Source organism: Artemia franciscana, chromosome 6, assembly GCF_032884065.1.
Source record: "Artemia franciscana chromosome 6, ASM3288406v1, whole genome shotgun sequence".
NCBI classification, from domain to species: Eukaryota; Metazoa; Arthropoda; class Branchiopoda; order Anostraca; family Artemiidae; genus Artemia; species Artemia franciscana.
In genome coordinates this window covers 23,110,954-23,127,544 of record NC_088868.1, presented here as the reverse complement: position 1 = coordinate 23,127,544, position 16,591 = coordinate 23,110,954, and the positions used below count along the sequence as shown (strand labels likewise).

Genomic DNA, 16,591 nt, shown 5'->3' with positions numbered 1-16,591 from the left:
TTCAAGGTTTAAAAAATCCTCCTTAGGTAGGTACGTGGCTTTTAAGCAGTAAAAATTTTCTCATAATAATTCTCAAGCTTTGAAGAGCGAGTTTTCAGCAATAAATATCTCAATATTGTTGTGTTTAGCTACTCCATAGAGAGGATGAATGATCCTTGACCTTCTTTGAGGAGTCAAGTTAAACAAAGTGAAAACGATCCAACCGGCCATCCACAGGACGAAAGTCACCCATTTGCTAGACTTGACATGCCGGACACAGTTATTTATGTCTAAAATTCGCTTCACTAAACAAATATCGGTGACCTGGCATTGTTATGTAAGCCAATCCGTTTTGCACCTTTAGTTTTCGCTTATATTCATAGGTTATCGAGAAAAACAATTATTTTCTACTTTTTAATCTATTCTGAAAATGAATTAAATTCTTTTATTCACTTATTTATTAGTTCTGATCTGAGCTCCTTTCCTTTAGGGTAGGACCTAGGTTACTACCTACACGTTAGAGGATAAATATAGAGAAAACCAAAATCAATTGCTACTTACTATATTAATTCAATGAATTCATTTGAATAGAAATCGCAAAAGTTTATAACTTAATTGTACCAATACAGACAAACAGCTTCGTTTATTTGTATGCCTTTTGTTTTTATTATGTTTCTTTCTTTCTTTATTTTATATGTTTATATGGATATGCAAAAAAGAGAAGCCCAAATACCTATACAGTCGGATTCCATGTTCAAATTAAGCCCACATACAGTTCCTACTTACTTAATTTGTAAAAAAAAAAAAAAAAAAAAAAAAAAAAAAAACAAGAGCTAAGAGCTCATATGGCACTTGTGACGAGGTCGGAAGAGCCGAGAGCTCATATGGTACGAGGTCGGAAGAGCCAAGAGCTCATTTGGACGAGGTCGGAAGAGCCAAGAGCCAAGAGCTCATTTGGCACTTGTGAGAAGGTCAGAACCTAAAGTTAAACTTTATAGCACAAGATCCTTCTAAATATCAAATTTCATTAAGATCTGGTCACCCTTTCGTAAGTTACAAATACCTCAATTTTCAAAATTACCTCCCCCCTCCCAATTCCACCAAAGAGAGCAGATCCGGTCCAGTTATGTCAGTCACGTATCTTAGACAGGTTTCTATTCTTCCCATCCAGTTTCATCCTGATCTCACCGCTTTAAGTATTTTCTAAGATTTCCGGTCCCCCCAACTGCCCCCCCCCCCAATTACGTTTGATCCGGTTGAGATTTAAAATAAGATATCAGAGTTACGAGGTCCTTCTAAATATGAGGTTTCATGAAGATCCGATCACTCCTTCGTAAGTTAAAAATACGTTATTTTTCTTATTTTTCAGAATTACCCCCCCCCCCCCGCAATTGAGCGGATCCGTTCCAATTATGTAAATTACGTATGCAAGACTTTTGCTTATTTTTCCAACCAAGTTTCATCCCAATCCTTCCAATCTAAGGGTTTCCCATCATTTTAGGTCTCCCCACCCCAAACTTCCCCCAATGTCACCAGATCCGGTCAGGATTTAAAATAAGAGCTTTGAGCCACGATATCCTTCTAAAAATCAAATTTCATGGAGATCCAATCACCCATTCGTAAGTTAAAAATACCTCATTTTTTCTAATTTTTCAGAATTAACCCCCCCCCCCCCCAACTACCCAAAAGAGAGCGGATCCGTTCCGTTTATGTCAATCATCTATCTAGGACTTGTGTTTATTTTTCCCACCATGTTTCATCCCGATCCCTCCACTCTAAGTGTTTTCCAAGTTTTAGGTTTCCCCTCCCAACTCCCCGCCCCCATCACCAGATCCGGTCGGGATTTAAAATAAGAGCTCTAAGACACGATATCCTTCTAAACATCAAATTTCATTGAGATCCGATCACCCGTTCGTAAGTTGAAAATACCTCATTTTTCTAATTTTTAAGACTTACTCCCCCCTCCCAACTACCCCAAAGAGAGCAAATAAGTTCCGATTATGTCAATCATGTATCTGGGACTTGCGCTTATTTTTCCCATCAAGTTTCATCCCGATCCCTCTACTCTAAGTGTTTTCCAAGATTTTAGGTTTCCCCCCTCCAACTCCCCCCAATGTCATCAGACCCAGTCGGGATTTAAAATAAGAGCTCTGAGACACAATATCATTCCAAACATCAAATTTCATTAAGATCCAATCACCCGCTCATAAGTTAAAAATACTTCATTTTTTCTATTTTTCCGAATTAACCGGCCCCTTCTCCCCCCCCCCCCAGATGGTCAAATCGGGAAAACGACTATTTCTATTTTAATCTGGTCCGGTCCCTGATACGCTTGCCAAATTTCATCGTCCTAGCTTACCTGGAAGTGCCTAAAGTAGCAAAACCGGGACTTTAGGTTTTCCCCCTCCAACTCCCCCCAATGTCATCAGATTCGGTCGGGATTAAAAATAAGAGCTCTAAGACACAATATCATTCCAAACATCAAATTTCATTAAGATCCAAATACCCGCTGATAAGTTAAAAATACTTCATTTTTTCTCTTTTTTGCGAATTAACCGGGCCCCCACTCCCCCCCCCAGATGGTCAAATCGGGAAAACGACTATTTCTAATTTAATCTGGTCCGGTCCCTGATACGCTTGCCAAATTTCATCGTCCTAGCTTACCTGGAAGTGCCTAAAGTAGCAAAACCGGGACCGACAGACCGACAGACAGACCGACAGACCGACAGACAGACCGACAGAATTGGTGACTGCTATATGTCACTTGGTTAATACCAAGTGCCATAAAAAAAGGAAAATAAATATGGTACCGACAACTAAATGCAAATACAAAATGATGACATATTAAGTTAGACGTTTTTTGAAGACTACGAATGATGTAGATAATTAAAATTTTAATAAAAATTGAATATAACATACCAGAGGTCATTGTTTCAACTAAATCCAAGACCATTACATGATCTGTTTGGGTACCTTCTGATTTGACATCATTCTGGTTGTTCGTCTGTTTTCCAATCTTCTTTTTAGTTGGGAGGCCATCCTCAAAAACTTTGATGTTCTTACTTGACCTAAAAAAAACGAAATAGTGTTAAGGAAAAATAGAGTAAACGCTACAGATAGTACATTAACTTAGCAGAAAACAACTACGAATATTGCTGTAAAGTGCAGTCACGTTCTCTCGGCATTATGATTAGAAAAATTGAACGTGTCTCCAACGAGGAGAACTCCATGGGGAATATTGATAGTTTTCCTAGGCGGGGCACAGAAGCAAGTAAGACAAGCTCTTTTTCGGAAAAAGAACCCCCAGGACCAACCTGAAGGGATGGGAAATGAGACACTATGTTTTAGTATTCCCGTTATCTTCGAGTTTCTAGGCGCAAAAACCATATACAGTTTTATCATCTTATCTTTACAATATTTACTTAGGCAGCGCCTAAATAAAAAGCAAACAAAACGAACAAAAATCACTACCAACGACAGTTTGACTACTGCCCCTTTCCCTAACTATGAAAGTCCAAAGCCTACTGCGTCATTTTCTTTAGATCGAAAACTATAGGTGTCAACAGTCTTTAGAGAGAAGTAATAAGTTTAGACTGAATATTTCATTTATAATGACATTGATTACTCAAAGCTCAGCGGTTCAAGATTCTATTAATCAAGTATCAATACAAAACAGATTAATTGTAATATAGTTCGCTTTCAGTAAAGCGCAAATGACGGAGTAGCAAACCTCTTGTTTGTAGTGATTTTTTCTCGCTTTTAGTTTGATTTGCATTTTCAATTTAAGTTTTACTTGTTTTATGATTTATTTATTCATTTATATTAGTACCTGTTGTATGTTTGTATGCCATTATTGTTTATTTAATTTCTGTTCATTTTTTGTTTCATTTATTCTTTAGTAGTAATTTCTGGTCATTTTGAGTTTGAATTATTCTAGTAATTTATTTCTGCAGGTCTGAAGTTCAATATGGCTCTTTACTAGCTTTGAAAGATTCCATTTTCAGAGTTTTTTTTAAAATTAAATTCCGTTCGTTTTTGATTGCCAAAGTTTCAATTTTTCTAGATTCCCCATTTCCACATCAAATTTTTTTCCACATCAAAGTATCAAAACATCAAGCGATGTTATTTCAACATTAAAGTTTCGAGGTTCAGCATTCCCTGAAATAGCCACAAATAGATTAAGTAACAGTTTCAAACAGTCACAGTCATAGTTGTAAGTTGTTGCAGTTGGAAGTAGTCACAGTTACAGTCACAACCAGTCTCATTTGCAGCAGCAACAGCAGTAGTGGCCCTGAAAGTTTTAAGTTAATACCCTTACCTGTTCCTAAGATATTGCGGATAGGCCTTTTGATAACTTGGATATATATTGTTTCTTTTAATTTAGCTTACCATTCTCCAAGGTTTCAGCTTAATGCCCTTAGCCTTTTAAGTACATACACGGTCAAATATTTTCCCTTTTCCCGTGATAAGTCCTGCATATAAACAATGGCCAAATTGCAAACAATGACTACAAAGTAATGCAAAACAATAGGCAAATTTGCTTATTTTGTCAATGGGCAAACTAATCAAAGCCGGTCCCATGGTAATGTTATGTAAAGCCAAGTCCGTTTTGCACCCTTCACTTTCACTTATATTTATAGAATCTCGAAAAAAAAATTTCTTCTTTTTAGTCCATTTTGAAAACAACTTTATTTTTTATTTATTTATTACTAGCTGTTGGGGTGGCGCTTCGCGCCACCCCAACACCTAGTTGGTGGGGGCGCTTCGCGCCCCCCCCAAGCCCCCCCGCGCGCGTAAGTCGTTACGCGCCATAATAGTTACGCGCCATTGTAGTTGTGTCCCTATGTCCCACCTGTGAATATAGATATATATATATATATATGGTTTTAACTACGTAAAACTTGCGAATATACAACATTCTTTGCTGTCCCATTGTCTTTGCATATAAATAGATTGTCAGGTTTACCGACTCTTGAACATGCAACATATAATGGTCCATGGGAAAACAATCTGTATTCAGATCTATACCTCATGATTCTAATGATTGCCCTTGAGCTTTGTTGATGGTGATTGCTAATCGACCATTCCCTGTCCCGGTGTCCCGGTCGTCATTTACATCCCCCTGTTTCCCCCGGTGTCCCCGTTGTAGTTGTGTCCCTGTGTCCCGGTCGTCATTTATATTCCCTGTGTCCCGGGTCCCGGTCATCATTTGTATCCCGGTGTCCCGGTCTGTATATACATTCGTTTTTTAGTTTTGTTTTTCTCCTTTATTTTTTTCCTTTTTTTTTCTTTTTTAGCTTATTTAGATTTTTAGATTTTTTAGTTTTTTTTATTAGTTTTTAGTTTTTATTTCTTTTTAGTTTTTTTGTCCCGGTCGTCATTTATATCCCCCTGTTTCCCCCGGTGTCCCCGTTGTAGTTGTGTCCCTGTGTCCCGGTCGTTATTTATATTCCCTGTGTCCCGGTCGTCATTTGTATCCGGTGTACATGTCCTGGTCGCTTTCTCTTTGAGTGTCGTCATTTATTAGTTTTTTCCTTTTTTTTTAGTTTTTTATTGGTTTTTACCTTTATTTTAGCTTATTTTTCAGTTTTTTCCTTTTTTTTAGTTTTTTTTTATTTTTTATTTTTTTATTTTTTATTTTTTTTAGTTTTTTACCTTTTTTTAGTTTTTTTAGTTTTTTTAGTTTTTTAGCTTTTTTACTTTTTTTATTAGTTTTTAGTTTTTTTTTGTAGTTTTTGCCTTTTTTTAGTTTTTTCACTTTTTTTTTTTTAGTTTTTTATTGGTTTTTACCTTTATAGTTTTTTTAGTTTTTTAGCTTTTTTATTTTTTTTATTAGTTTTTAGTTTTTTTTGTATTTTTTGCCTTTTTTTAGTTTTTTCAGTTTTGACGTCACCTAATCCAGTTTTTTCAGGTGACGTCACCTGACACATCCATCCATCCATCCACAGACAGACAACTTATTTTTATATATATAGATTTCTCATCTGAGCTCTTCTCTTTTAAGGGTAGAATCCGTGTTTCTAACTCTGTATCAGAAGATAAATCAAGAGAAAACTAATATCAAATGCTACTCACTGTATTATTTAAATGAAATAACTCAAACCAATTAGTTCTGCCACACTAACGAAATAATTTTCGTACTGACATCCATCTGGATAGAAATCGCAATAGTTGACAACTTAATTGCACAAATGCATAATACTTATTAAATTTCAATGCATTACTGACACAAATAAAAGCATGTACTCAAAATCTTATCTTTTGAAATTTCTACATTATACCAAGATTTGAAAGTATTCTTTTTGCAGCATGTGGTATCCAGACAATTAAAATTTAAAGTTTGCGCAATTTAATAAGCCTGCTGTTTGAGGTAGCTTTTTGTTCCTCTAAATTGATCTTTCTGCTGGAGGAGACACTTCATTTAGGAAATGTCAATATTTGATAAGATTCTGATGAGAGATTATGGAAAGAGCCATTTCTTTTTAAAACACTTTTTAATATACCTTGGACTTTGAGAAATATTAAAAAATGTTTTGTAATTAAAGCAAAGTAAAATAGTAATAAAATTGAAGTTAAACAACGAAAAGATATAATATTGAACTGAACAATTGAAGGTTTTAGCAGAAACCATAGAATATTTCAAATCTAAGAAGACTTTACGCTAGAAATACAATATGTCCATCTTTTCTTTCTCTCTATGTTTGAGCACACAATACTGAAATTTCTCCTTTTTTTTAAACAGGATGCTCAGTTTAAAATTGTCACTTTCGTATCAGAAATTTTGGTGAGACTATTTACAGTATTTTTAACAAAATCTAACATAAAATAGAAAAAAAGTACATAAACTAATGTAGACAAAATATATTGAAGGTTTGTTGTAGCCCTACAGTTAGTAGTCAACCCTCCTTCCAAATTTCAGACCAAATGCTGATAATTTAATCATAAATATTTTAATGCTGTGGGTAAAGAGTTTTTCTTTTTAACAAAAAATAATAATAATAATAATAAAATACGACAAGAATTAGATTCTATCTTATAATAAAGGTTGTCATTGTTATAAAACATCAGTACTGTTTCCATTTTTCAGAAAATCAGAAGCGGAAAAAAATAGATAAAAAAACAACAGAAATAGAAACAGGTCAGTCAAAACAGGTGACCTGCTTTCTTTTCTGTTCTTCTTTTTTTTGAAAAACAGAAAACAGCGGTTTTATGAAAAAAAAGCTATTTTAACAGTTTTTTTTCTTATCTTCATCTTTTTTAGAATCTCGCACCCTGTCATCCATACTGGGCGAGATTATACGCTGCAATTCCCAAGTCGGCGTAAAGAAACCGCCTTCTGGCCATCCCAAATCCACTTATCCATCTCTTTTTTAATCGACCACAGGCGCATACGATACGACCCCGACTGTACATGCGAATCTAAAACATATTAGAGAACCTGGGCACAGCATTTCGTTCTTGCCACATCAAGATGTCGAACAATGGATTATATATTCTAAGGAACAAATCTAATAAAAAAGCACGGCAGCTTTGAATAAAATGGAAAACAATTACACTATGATTCACTACTAACTTCCTTTCTGCACTATGGTCGATACATTTTCTATCCAGTCTGCTTTGAGGTTCAAACTTCTTCCTAAGTGACAAGTTCAAACTTTGAACTTGTCACTTAGAAACATTCTTATTTCTAGGGTTATTTCAGTTGACCTCACACATTTCTTCCGAACGAAGTAGCCAGTCACACTAAATGCCTACTCACTCGCTACACTCGTGGCAGGGACCACGAGAGGATCAAGAACACATGCCTTGAGCTCCGAGGTGTGATTCTGATTCTAAAAGTCGAACAGATCAGTTAAATAAAATAGGGACAAGTCTGATAAGTGGCACAGCGGAAGGTTGAAAAAACACTTTAAAATGGCGCTAATGATCTCAATTTACAGAAAGGGCACTAACTATGAACGATTTTTTTTAAGAGCCCTCAATCGTCTCTACGACCATTCAGTGACCTGTGGGCGTTTGGGAGGAAAAAGAAGAAGCCGAAAATAAAGATAAAGGAAACACACCAGTGCTATCCATACTAAAAACGATCTTCTGTGGCTTTTAGAGCTAAGGACTGTATTTCTCCGGTTAGGGGTTTTTGACTATTATGATGTCAATGGCGTACTTTTTATTTCAATCCAACATCATTTCAGAGAGGTTTCGTTTTTTTTTCGAAAATAAAGGAAATATGTTTTCGGGCAAAAGATTTACATTGAAGTTTAACATGGGGAATAGTTAGCATTCTTGAATCAGTATTAAATATTTTTTTTTGTATAGAATAGTTTTTCTAAAAATACGTTTTGTTTTATTTTCGATTACTATGGGCCAAGATTCACTCTTTACTAGGTTGCAGTTACTGCTGCATCCATGGTGTCTAAAATTCGTTGAGTACAGACACTAATAAATCACTAGAGCCATCTTTTCTACTGATTTGTACTATAAAACCCTTTCCACTTCTTTGCAAACTCTCCGACATTACTTATTTTATTCCAAGATCTAAGTTAACGGAGCTGCAAGCTCCTTTTTCTGTTTCGGATCAACAGTTTTTTTTTTGTTTTTTTTTTTTAATGTGTTTGTGCTGTTGCATTGGTGATTTCTCTTTTCGTTATATATATATATATATATATATATATATATATATATATATATATATATATATATATATATATATATATATATATATATATATATATATATATATATATATATATATATATATATATATATATATATATATATATATATATATATATATATATATATATATATATATATATATATATATATTTATATATATATATATATATATATATATATATATATATATATATATATATATATATATATATATATATATATATATATATATATATATATATATATATATATATATATATATATATATATATATATATATATATATATATATATATATAATATATATATATATATATATATATATATATATATATATATATATATATATATATATATATATATATATATATATATATATATATATATATATATATATATATATATATATATATATATATATATATATATATATATATATATATATATATATATATATATATATATATATATATATATATATATATATATATATATATATATATATATATATATATATATATATATATATATATATATATATATATATATATATATATATATATATATATATATATATATATATATATATATATATATATATATATATATATATATATATATATATATATATATATATATATATATAATAAAACTAAGTTAATTACTGAAAGGGTATTTAGTCGACGTTCCAAAAGACAGACGAGAGCCCTCTCTTCATAGGCTTTGACTATGTTCTCCGTATTCCAACTTGCTGTAGTATCGATCTTTGGACAGAGGGTGTTAATCCTGTTTTGTTTGAAAACCAAGTCATCAACTTTACTCAGACTCTCTGGTTCTTTCATATTTATATTCTCACCAAAGGAAGTGAGCTCCCAGTAAGCTTGTGAGAGACCGTCTGGCCACCACTCTCTCCACCAAAGTCATTCATAGGCCAATGGATCCAAACAAGCTGCATGTTGGTAAAGCTCTAATTTGAATCTAGGGTTACGAACAAAGTACATCTTCAGCTGGAATAAGAGCCGATCCTTGAGAGAATTTTCGAACTGGCTTGCCGATCTCATCTCGTAGAAGCTTACCAGCCCCTTCATCAGCATGTACACTTTGCTTGATGTTGTGTAGGTAGATCTACTGACAATTTTAGTTGCCTCTTCAAAAGACCCCAAACACCTAGATATGCTCTGAAGAATCGATTCCTGCTCGGACAGTTCCTGTTCTCTGATCTTAATATCTCGAACATTAGGTTCATATAATTTCTGAAGGGCAGAATTTCTCTGGAGGGAGGATCTAATCATGGTTTGTGTGCTATTCCAGCAAACTTTCATGTCATGAGGTATATGACCACTCAGCCCTATGTCTTTGCAAAACTCTTCAAATATGTCATGTTGGACATTCGATTTTCTCAGTAAGTTCAGGGTTTTGCGAAACTTCTGCAGCGCAGCATTTATTGACACTGATACTATGTCTCTAATACTGTCTCTAGAGTCAAATGTTGTTTCGGCCAACTGGTAACACGCACTTTCTTCATCTAACTCGTCAGAGTCATGTCATTCGATGTTAGAAAGTGTAATATGCAGCCCTGGACGGCCCATTGTCCACTTACTTGCTTGGGGTAGTGCACATTTACAGCCAGTTACCCCTCCCCCCTATTGTATATGACCAGCAGTCAAAGGTCAACGAGACTTTTTTTGGCTCTCTTATAGCTGCTTTCATAAGTTTCTTTTTCTCTGCTTGAAAGACGTTTCTCTTGATTGTATGAGCAGATGGAGGGAAAGTCCGGTCAAAGTTTTAAGAAGTCCAGGCATACCACCATTGTCGAATACAGACAGAGGTATACAAGTACGTAAGTGACACACTACTTTGTCAACTTCACCTGATTCAAACGGTTTCCTTCAACTTAGAATTTTAAAATTAGAATCTTTAAACTTAGAATATTGAAATTTAGAACTTCCTTGAGATTTTACCAGAACTTCTTTGGATCTTGTGCTGTTATTTCAACTTCTCATTTTCAGAAACACGAATCCTTTCCTGCATGACAAACAGCAATTTCAGGATTCCTCACTAAACTATTCCTTCCATGGGGTCTTGGCAATGGAGGAACAGATACTTTCACCTTTATTTTGTCAACATTCTCAAGATTATTGATGAAAGTTGTTATTTTTCCGAGTGATTCACGCCATGAGCAGGTACAAATGGAAGATAGAAGATCAATGTTTGGAATGGCTTTTGTGTTTTCAAGGCTTCTTTTTTAGTAGAAAATGTTAAAAAAAAGTGTTAAAATTGCAAAAAAAAGGTGCCTAAATAAATCAATTTTAGTCTTTTTATTAATACGTGCTTATGCATCAATCACTCAAATGAACACATATTTTTTAATGAGAGTGGTCTTGCAGTTTCATCGTGAATGTTTATTTTATGAATGTAGAAAGAACTATTTAAGGAAGTTCGAAGGTTTTAGGTTCAGTTCACTTCAGACCTAAGGTGGCAAACCCTTTCTGGTCACCTGAGTTTATTCGCAACCAATGCAAATTCAAGATTAAGTTCAACCTTTTGCCTCTATGGATCATTTATTCCATGTTTTTCAAGACCGCACTTGACTTGTTTCTTTTCTTTTTCTGTTACCCAGACGCTACAATCTTTTGCCGTCACACAGCAGCGCAAAAGTTCACTGACCTATACCCGCTAGACAAATAGTACAAACGCAAGTCCTCGATAAAATGAAAAAAAAAAAAAGATTAAAAAAGCATAACAGAAACAGGTCCAACAGAAACAGATGACCTATTTCTGTTTTTTTTTTTTTTTTTTTTTTTTGAAAAACAGAAACAGGTTATATAAAAACAGAAACAGAAATAAAATGAGAAATAGTGCCGAGGCTTAATCGTTACATAATAGGAGTTCTCAATAAAAGTTCACTGGTTATTTTTGCTCCTTTTACTATCTTCAAACTAGCAATAATAGAAATGTTTATTATTAACTTTCTTCCTGCCATAATATGGAACCTCAAGAAGTCTACAGAATGACTACCTTAAAGACTATCCTATTTCTGTTATTAATTTTTCCTGAACGTTATGCTACATTCACATGGAATGTAAAAAATATTTTGGATCTATCTCTTAATATAGTGGTTCTACAGCTAGGTACTAGCATGATCTTGTAAAGAACAGATTAGAGCCCTGAGTATATTGTTTTGTCACAAATCATCTTGCCTCATTTCTAGTGATGCACAAGCAAACATGTATAACAGAAACATTACTTTTTTTTTGTATCTTCCTTTGGCAAATTTCTTCCAACAAGTCCTTTCTTGTCTTCAGCGGTTTGTTGGATGGTTTTCAGTTTCCTCCTTGGATCTACAACCGTGTTCATTGTTTGTCTGGAAATAGGAAGCTAGAAATATAGCGAAGCATGCATTTTATTCAGCAATAGTTTTTGCTACTGATTCCAGTGGCGTAGCTAGGGAGGGAATAAGCGGGTATAATTATTTCTGGACACAGCATCTGTTCCGGCCCCATTTAGGCTAAGTAGAGAGATAAATCAAGACACTGTGCTGCCAGGTTATCAAAATAACTTATCTGTAAAATCACAAGAACATCATTAGGAAGGAAGTTGAAAATTGCATGTGCCGGGGGGGAGGAAGGGGGCAAGTAGACCTGGAATTTTGACTTATGTAGGGGGCAGAGGAGGAGGGGAAAGGGGTTTAAATAATTTGCCTCTATTCAACCTACAAATTTTGGCACTATAATCCACTACAGGACTAAAAAATATTCCAAAGGAAGTAGCAATTGAAATAAAAAAAAACAACATCTTGACAAGGTCAAAATAGCATATCTGCAATATCTCAGAAATTACTAAAGGGAAATAAGTTCAGTGTTTGAGGGAGGGGGCAAGACAACTTCAAATTTTTTGTTTAGAGGAAGAGACAAGAACACTAAAATTTTTGTCTTTGATTGGAATAAGACAATTTTGTGTTATCTCCATTGGTGAACTAACAAAATAAAAAAAAGAAACTGTGTGTACCCTAGTTATCAAAATAAAGAGTATGTTATATCTCGGGAACAGTTTGTGATCAGGTTGAAACTTTCGGAGAGTATTAGGGAAGGATCAAAAGAGAAATCAAAATTGTATGCTTGGGGTATGGGATGAGAGGGACCAAAAGATTTTTGTTGCAAAAATATTATTTCGCCCAAGAAAAAATCAAACCACTTTTATCTAAAAAAAACTCAATTTTACACATAAGCCCATTGGTCAAGTGGGCTCCTACGTACAGAAAAAAAAACACAAGTAAAATCAAAACTATTTTTCCTGTGAATGGGCGGAAAAACTTTTTTTTTCAGATTCACCAGGACGCCAATATTTTGTTCAGCTTAAATTATAAGGGATTACTATCAGGTAATAATATAATTCCTAATAAGGTAATAATGGGATTACTAATAATATAAGGAATTTTTTTAATCCTACCAGACCAAAAGCAGGAATGATACGTAACGTGTATTAGCAGGGTCATGCATTTTCAGTCACCATTCAACTTTAAAATTACATTTAACTAGACCAGAACAGGTGGTCCATTTTCCAGACAACAATGAAATTAATTTTGCCTATATTGGGTCATGATCGAGAAAAACGATCCAAAAGATTTTTTTTCTCTGATGAACTTAAAACTTACAGGACGTGTAGACAGAGAAAGGCACTCTTTAATGAAGAGAAAACATTCTGACGTTTGACTATGTTGAAAACAAAGCATATTTTATATATTTTCTCTTTTACAATAATTACACTAGAAAATCAAAAATTCCTTGGAATTGCAGGAATTAATATTATCATACTAAAAAAATCTAGACTTATTAGTCGTGTATGGAGTACATTTTCTGTGCTGTCTTATTATTCAAATGTGTGTTCGCTGGAAACACTTTCCTAACAAATGATTTAGAAAATCAATTGATATATCATCTACTGATTCATCAATTCAAATATTGCTTCAGCAAGCAAAACAGATTGTTAATCAATGATCATTTAAGTTTTATTCATTCATCGGCTTTACATATATTTGAATGGAACAGAATCAAAAAGAAATGTCTTGACAAAGATAGTGCCCTATCAAAAATAATGTAATCATTTTCAAAGTCCTTGTAACTGTAAGTATTTTTTTTCCTGTAATCTTGTCAAGTATTGTAGTTTTTCGCAGTTTGTTGATGAATTCTGCAAATGAAACCAAACTGTTCGAAACAAATATTGTTTAAAGTATAAACCAAATAATTCCCTAGCCATTACAGGGTGGATGGGGGGGATAACTCCACTCTAATTTGCGGTAATTGATGTTTATTTTAAGGCTGGATTGACTTGGTAACCTTTGGAGTGGTTTACCATGTTTTAGTATGTAAAATAAAAATAGATAAGTAAATTGTATTTTTTTTTTTTTTTAGCCTAGCGGGGCGAGGGAGAGAGAAAAACTGACACTGTCTCCACATGTTGAAAACCCTAATTACGCCTCTGACAGATTCTGGATTTATAGTTGCTAAACTTAAAAAAGAACCTATTTATCCAAAGTACCCACGTTCCAAAGCATGCATCTCAATTAGTAGCATTCCTGATTTTCCCTTTTTTGGGAAGAACAGCTAAATACAGAAGAGAGGTTGGAAAGATTAAAAGCTGGAGTAATGCAGCTTTCTAATGTTAATTTTTGTATTATATGAATTAATTAGAAGCCTGAGTTTAGCTTAGTTATTATAAGTAAATTAACAGCAGAGGTCCTACCTACGCTTTACAGGTCAGGTGGGCTTATGGTCCACAATGGAAGAGGATGTGTCGACCAAAGTTTCACTCATAGGTTGATAATTGAGAAGCGCCTTAATTGTCAAACACCTTTGGTTCTCAGTTTTATATATTATATATAGATGAGCAAGCGTTCGATTCTGTTGATATAAAAGCTTTAGCAAAGGTCTTATCCTTCTGTGGTATAACAGACAAATACATTAAAGTGATTAGTGCTATGTATGAGAATAAAACTGCTATGGTTAAGGTAGGAAATGAGGTTAGCAGCTGGTTTTGTATTAAAATCAAGAGTTAAGCAGGGTTGTGTTCTATACCCCTTTATATGGATCATTTTGATGGACTTTGTCTTAAGGAGGACAGGAAAGACAATGGGAGACCACGGAATCAAATGGGGATGAAAAACTCTCCTGTACTTAGACTATGCTGATGATTTAAGCATTCTACATGAAAGTGTGAGTAAAATGAACAAACTTTTAGAAGTTTTGAAAGTTCAGGGTGCTAGAATAGGTTTGAAAATTGATGTTCAGCAGACTAAGTCACTAAGGCTAGGAATAAGTGAATATAAAAAGATGACGTTGGGTAGCGAAAAGATTGGTCAGGTGGGCATCTTCATCTACCTTGGTAATATCAAACAACTTGTGGCAACAAACAGTAGAAAAAAGTGGCAACAAACCGGAATTTTGATACCAATAGTTACATCAAAAGAATCCCATTTAAATGCTGATTTTGAATATATAAGCTTCATCAAGTTTAGTCTTACCCATCAAAGGTTATGAGCCTGAGAAAATTTGCCTTATTTTAGAAAATAAGGGAAAACACCCCTTAAAATTCATAGAATTTTAACATAAACCTCCTCATCAGATTCAGCATATCAGAGAACACTACAGTAGAAGTTTCAAGCTCCTATCTACAAAAATGTGGAATTTTGTATTTTTTGCCATAAGACAGATCACAGATGCGTGTTTATTTGTTTTTTTCCAGGGGTGGTTGCATTGACCCAGCGGTTTTAGAATGTCGCGAGAGGGCTCATTCTAACGAAAATTAAAAGTTCTAGTGTCCTTTTTAAGTGACCAAAAAAATTGGAGGGCGCCTAGGCACCCTCCCACGCTCATTTTTTCCCAAAGTCATTGGATCAAAATTCGGAGATAGCCATTTTATTCAACATAGTCAAAAAAACTAAACATAACAACATAGTCAAAAACCTGTTACGTAAGTTAATTCGTAAGTTACATACATTTTTACTAATAAAAACGTTCATAAAATTAAAACTTCTAGTTGCCTTTTTAAGTAGCCAAAAAATTGGAGGGTAACTAGGCCTACTCCCCCGCTCCTTTTTTTCTCAAAACCATTCAATCAAAACTATGAGAAAACCATTTAGCCAAAAAAATAAATTAATATGCAAATTTTCATTTTATTTATTCATGTTTGGAGAGCCAAAAGCAAAACGTGCATTAATTCAAAAACGTTCGGAAATTAAATAAAAAAACAAGTTTTTTTTAACTGAAAGTAAGGAGCAATATTTAAATTTAAAACAAACAGAAATTACTCTGTATATGAAAGGGGCTGTTCCCTCCTTAACGCCCTGCTCTTTGAGCTAAAGTTTTTTACTGTTTTAAAAAGTAGAGTTGAGAGAAAAGAGTCAAACTTTAACGTAAAGACAGGGGCGTTGAGGAGGAAACATCGCCTTTTATATATGGAGTAATTTCTGTTCATTTTAAGTTTTAATGTTGCTCCTTACTTTCAGCTAAAAAAATTGTTTTTTTTTACTTTAATTATTAGTAAAGACGGTGGGAGCAGTGAAGATGTTAAAACTAGAATAGCCAACACTCAGGGTGTTTTTCCACAGCTATATACAGTTTGGAAGAATAGGAAGATAAGTGTGCAAACCAAGATTAGAATATTAGAAGATACAGTGATGACAGCAGCCAGATATGGCTCTGCAGCATGGGTGCTCTAAAAAGTGGATTAAGACTTACTAGATGTTTTTCAGAGAAACTGCCAACAAATTGTTTTGGGCACCTGGCTGACTGACTGCATTTCAAGCAGTAGGTTCTACAAAAAATGTAGTTCAGCCCAGCTTCCTATTGCTATAATGAAAGAAAGATTGAGATGGGTAGGGCACATTCTGCAGATAAACAATGACAGATAGCCTAAGATTGTCCTTTTTGACCAACCC

At 33.9% G+C, this 16,591-nt stretch overlaps 1 protein-coding gene across 1 annotated transcript in view; it reads right to left on the bottom strand.

Moving 5' to 3' along the window:
- LOC136028209 (uncharacterized) overlaps nucleotides 1–16,591 on the bottom strand; it is a 44,322-nt gene that overhangs the window by 22,612 nt on the left and 5,119 nt on the right. The window contains exons 2-3 of the mRNA XM_065705924.1: nucleotides 11,903–12,019; nucleotides 2,899–3,047 (exon numbers count right to left, since the gene is read on the bottom strand). Of these exons, the coding sequence (XP_065561996.1) occupies nucleotides 2,899–3,047; nucleotides 11,903–12,012 (259 nt within the window). The 5' untranslated portion in view covers nucleotides 12,013–12,019. The remainder of the gene's footprint in view (nucleotides 1–2,898; nucleotides 3,048–11,902; nucleotides 12,020–16,591) is intronic.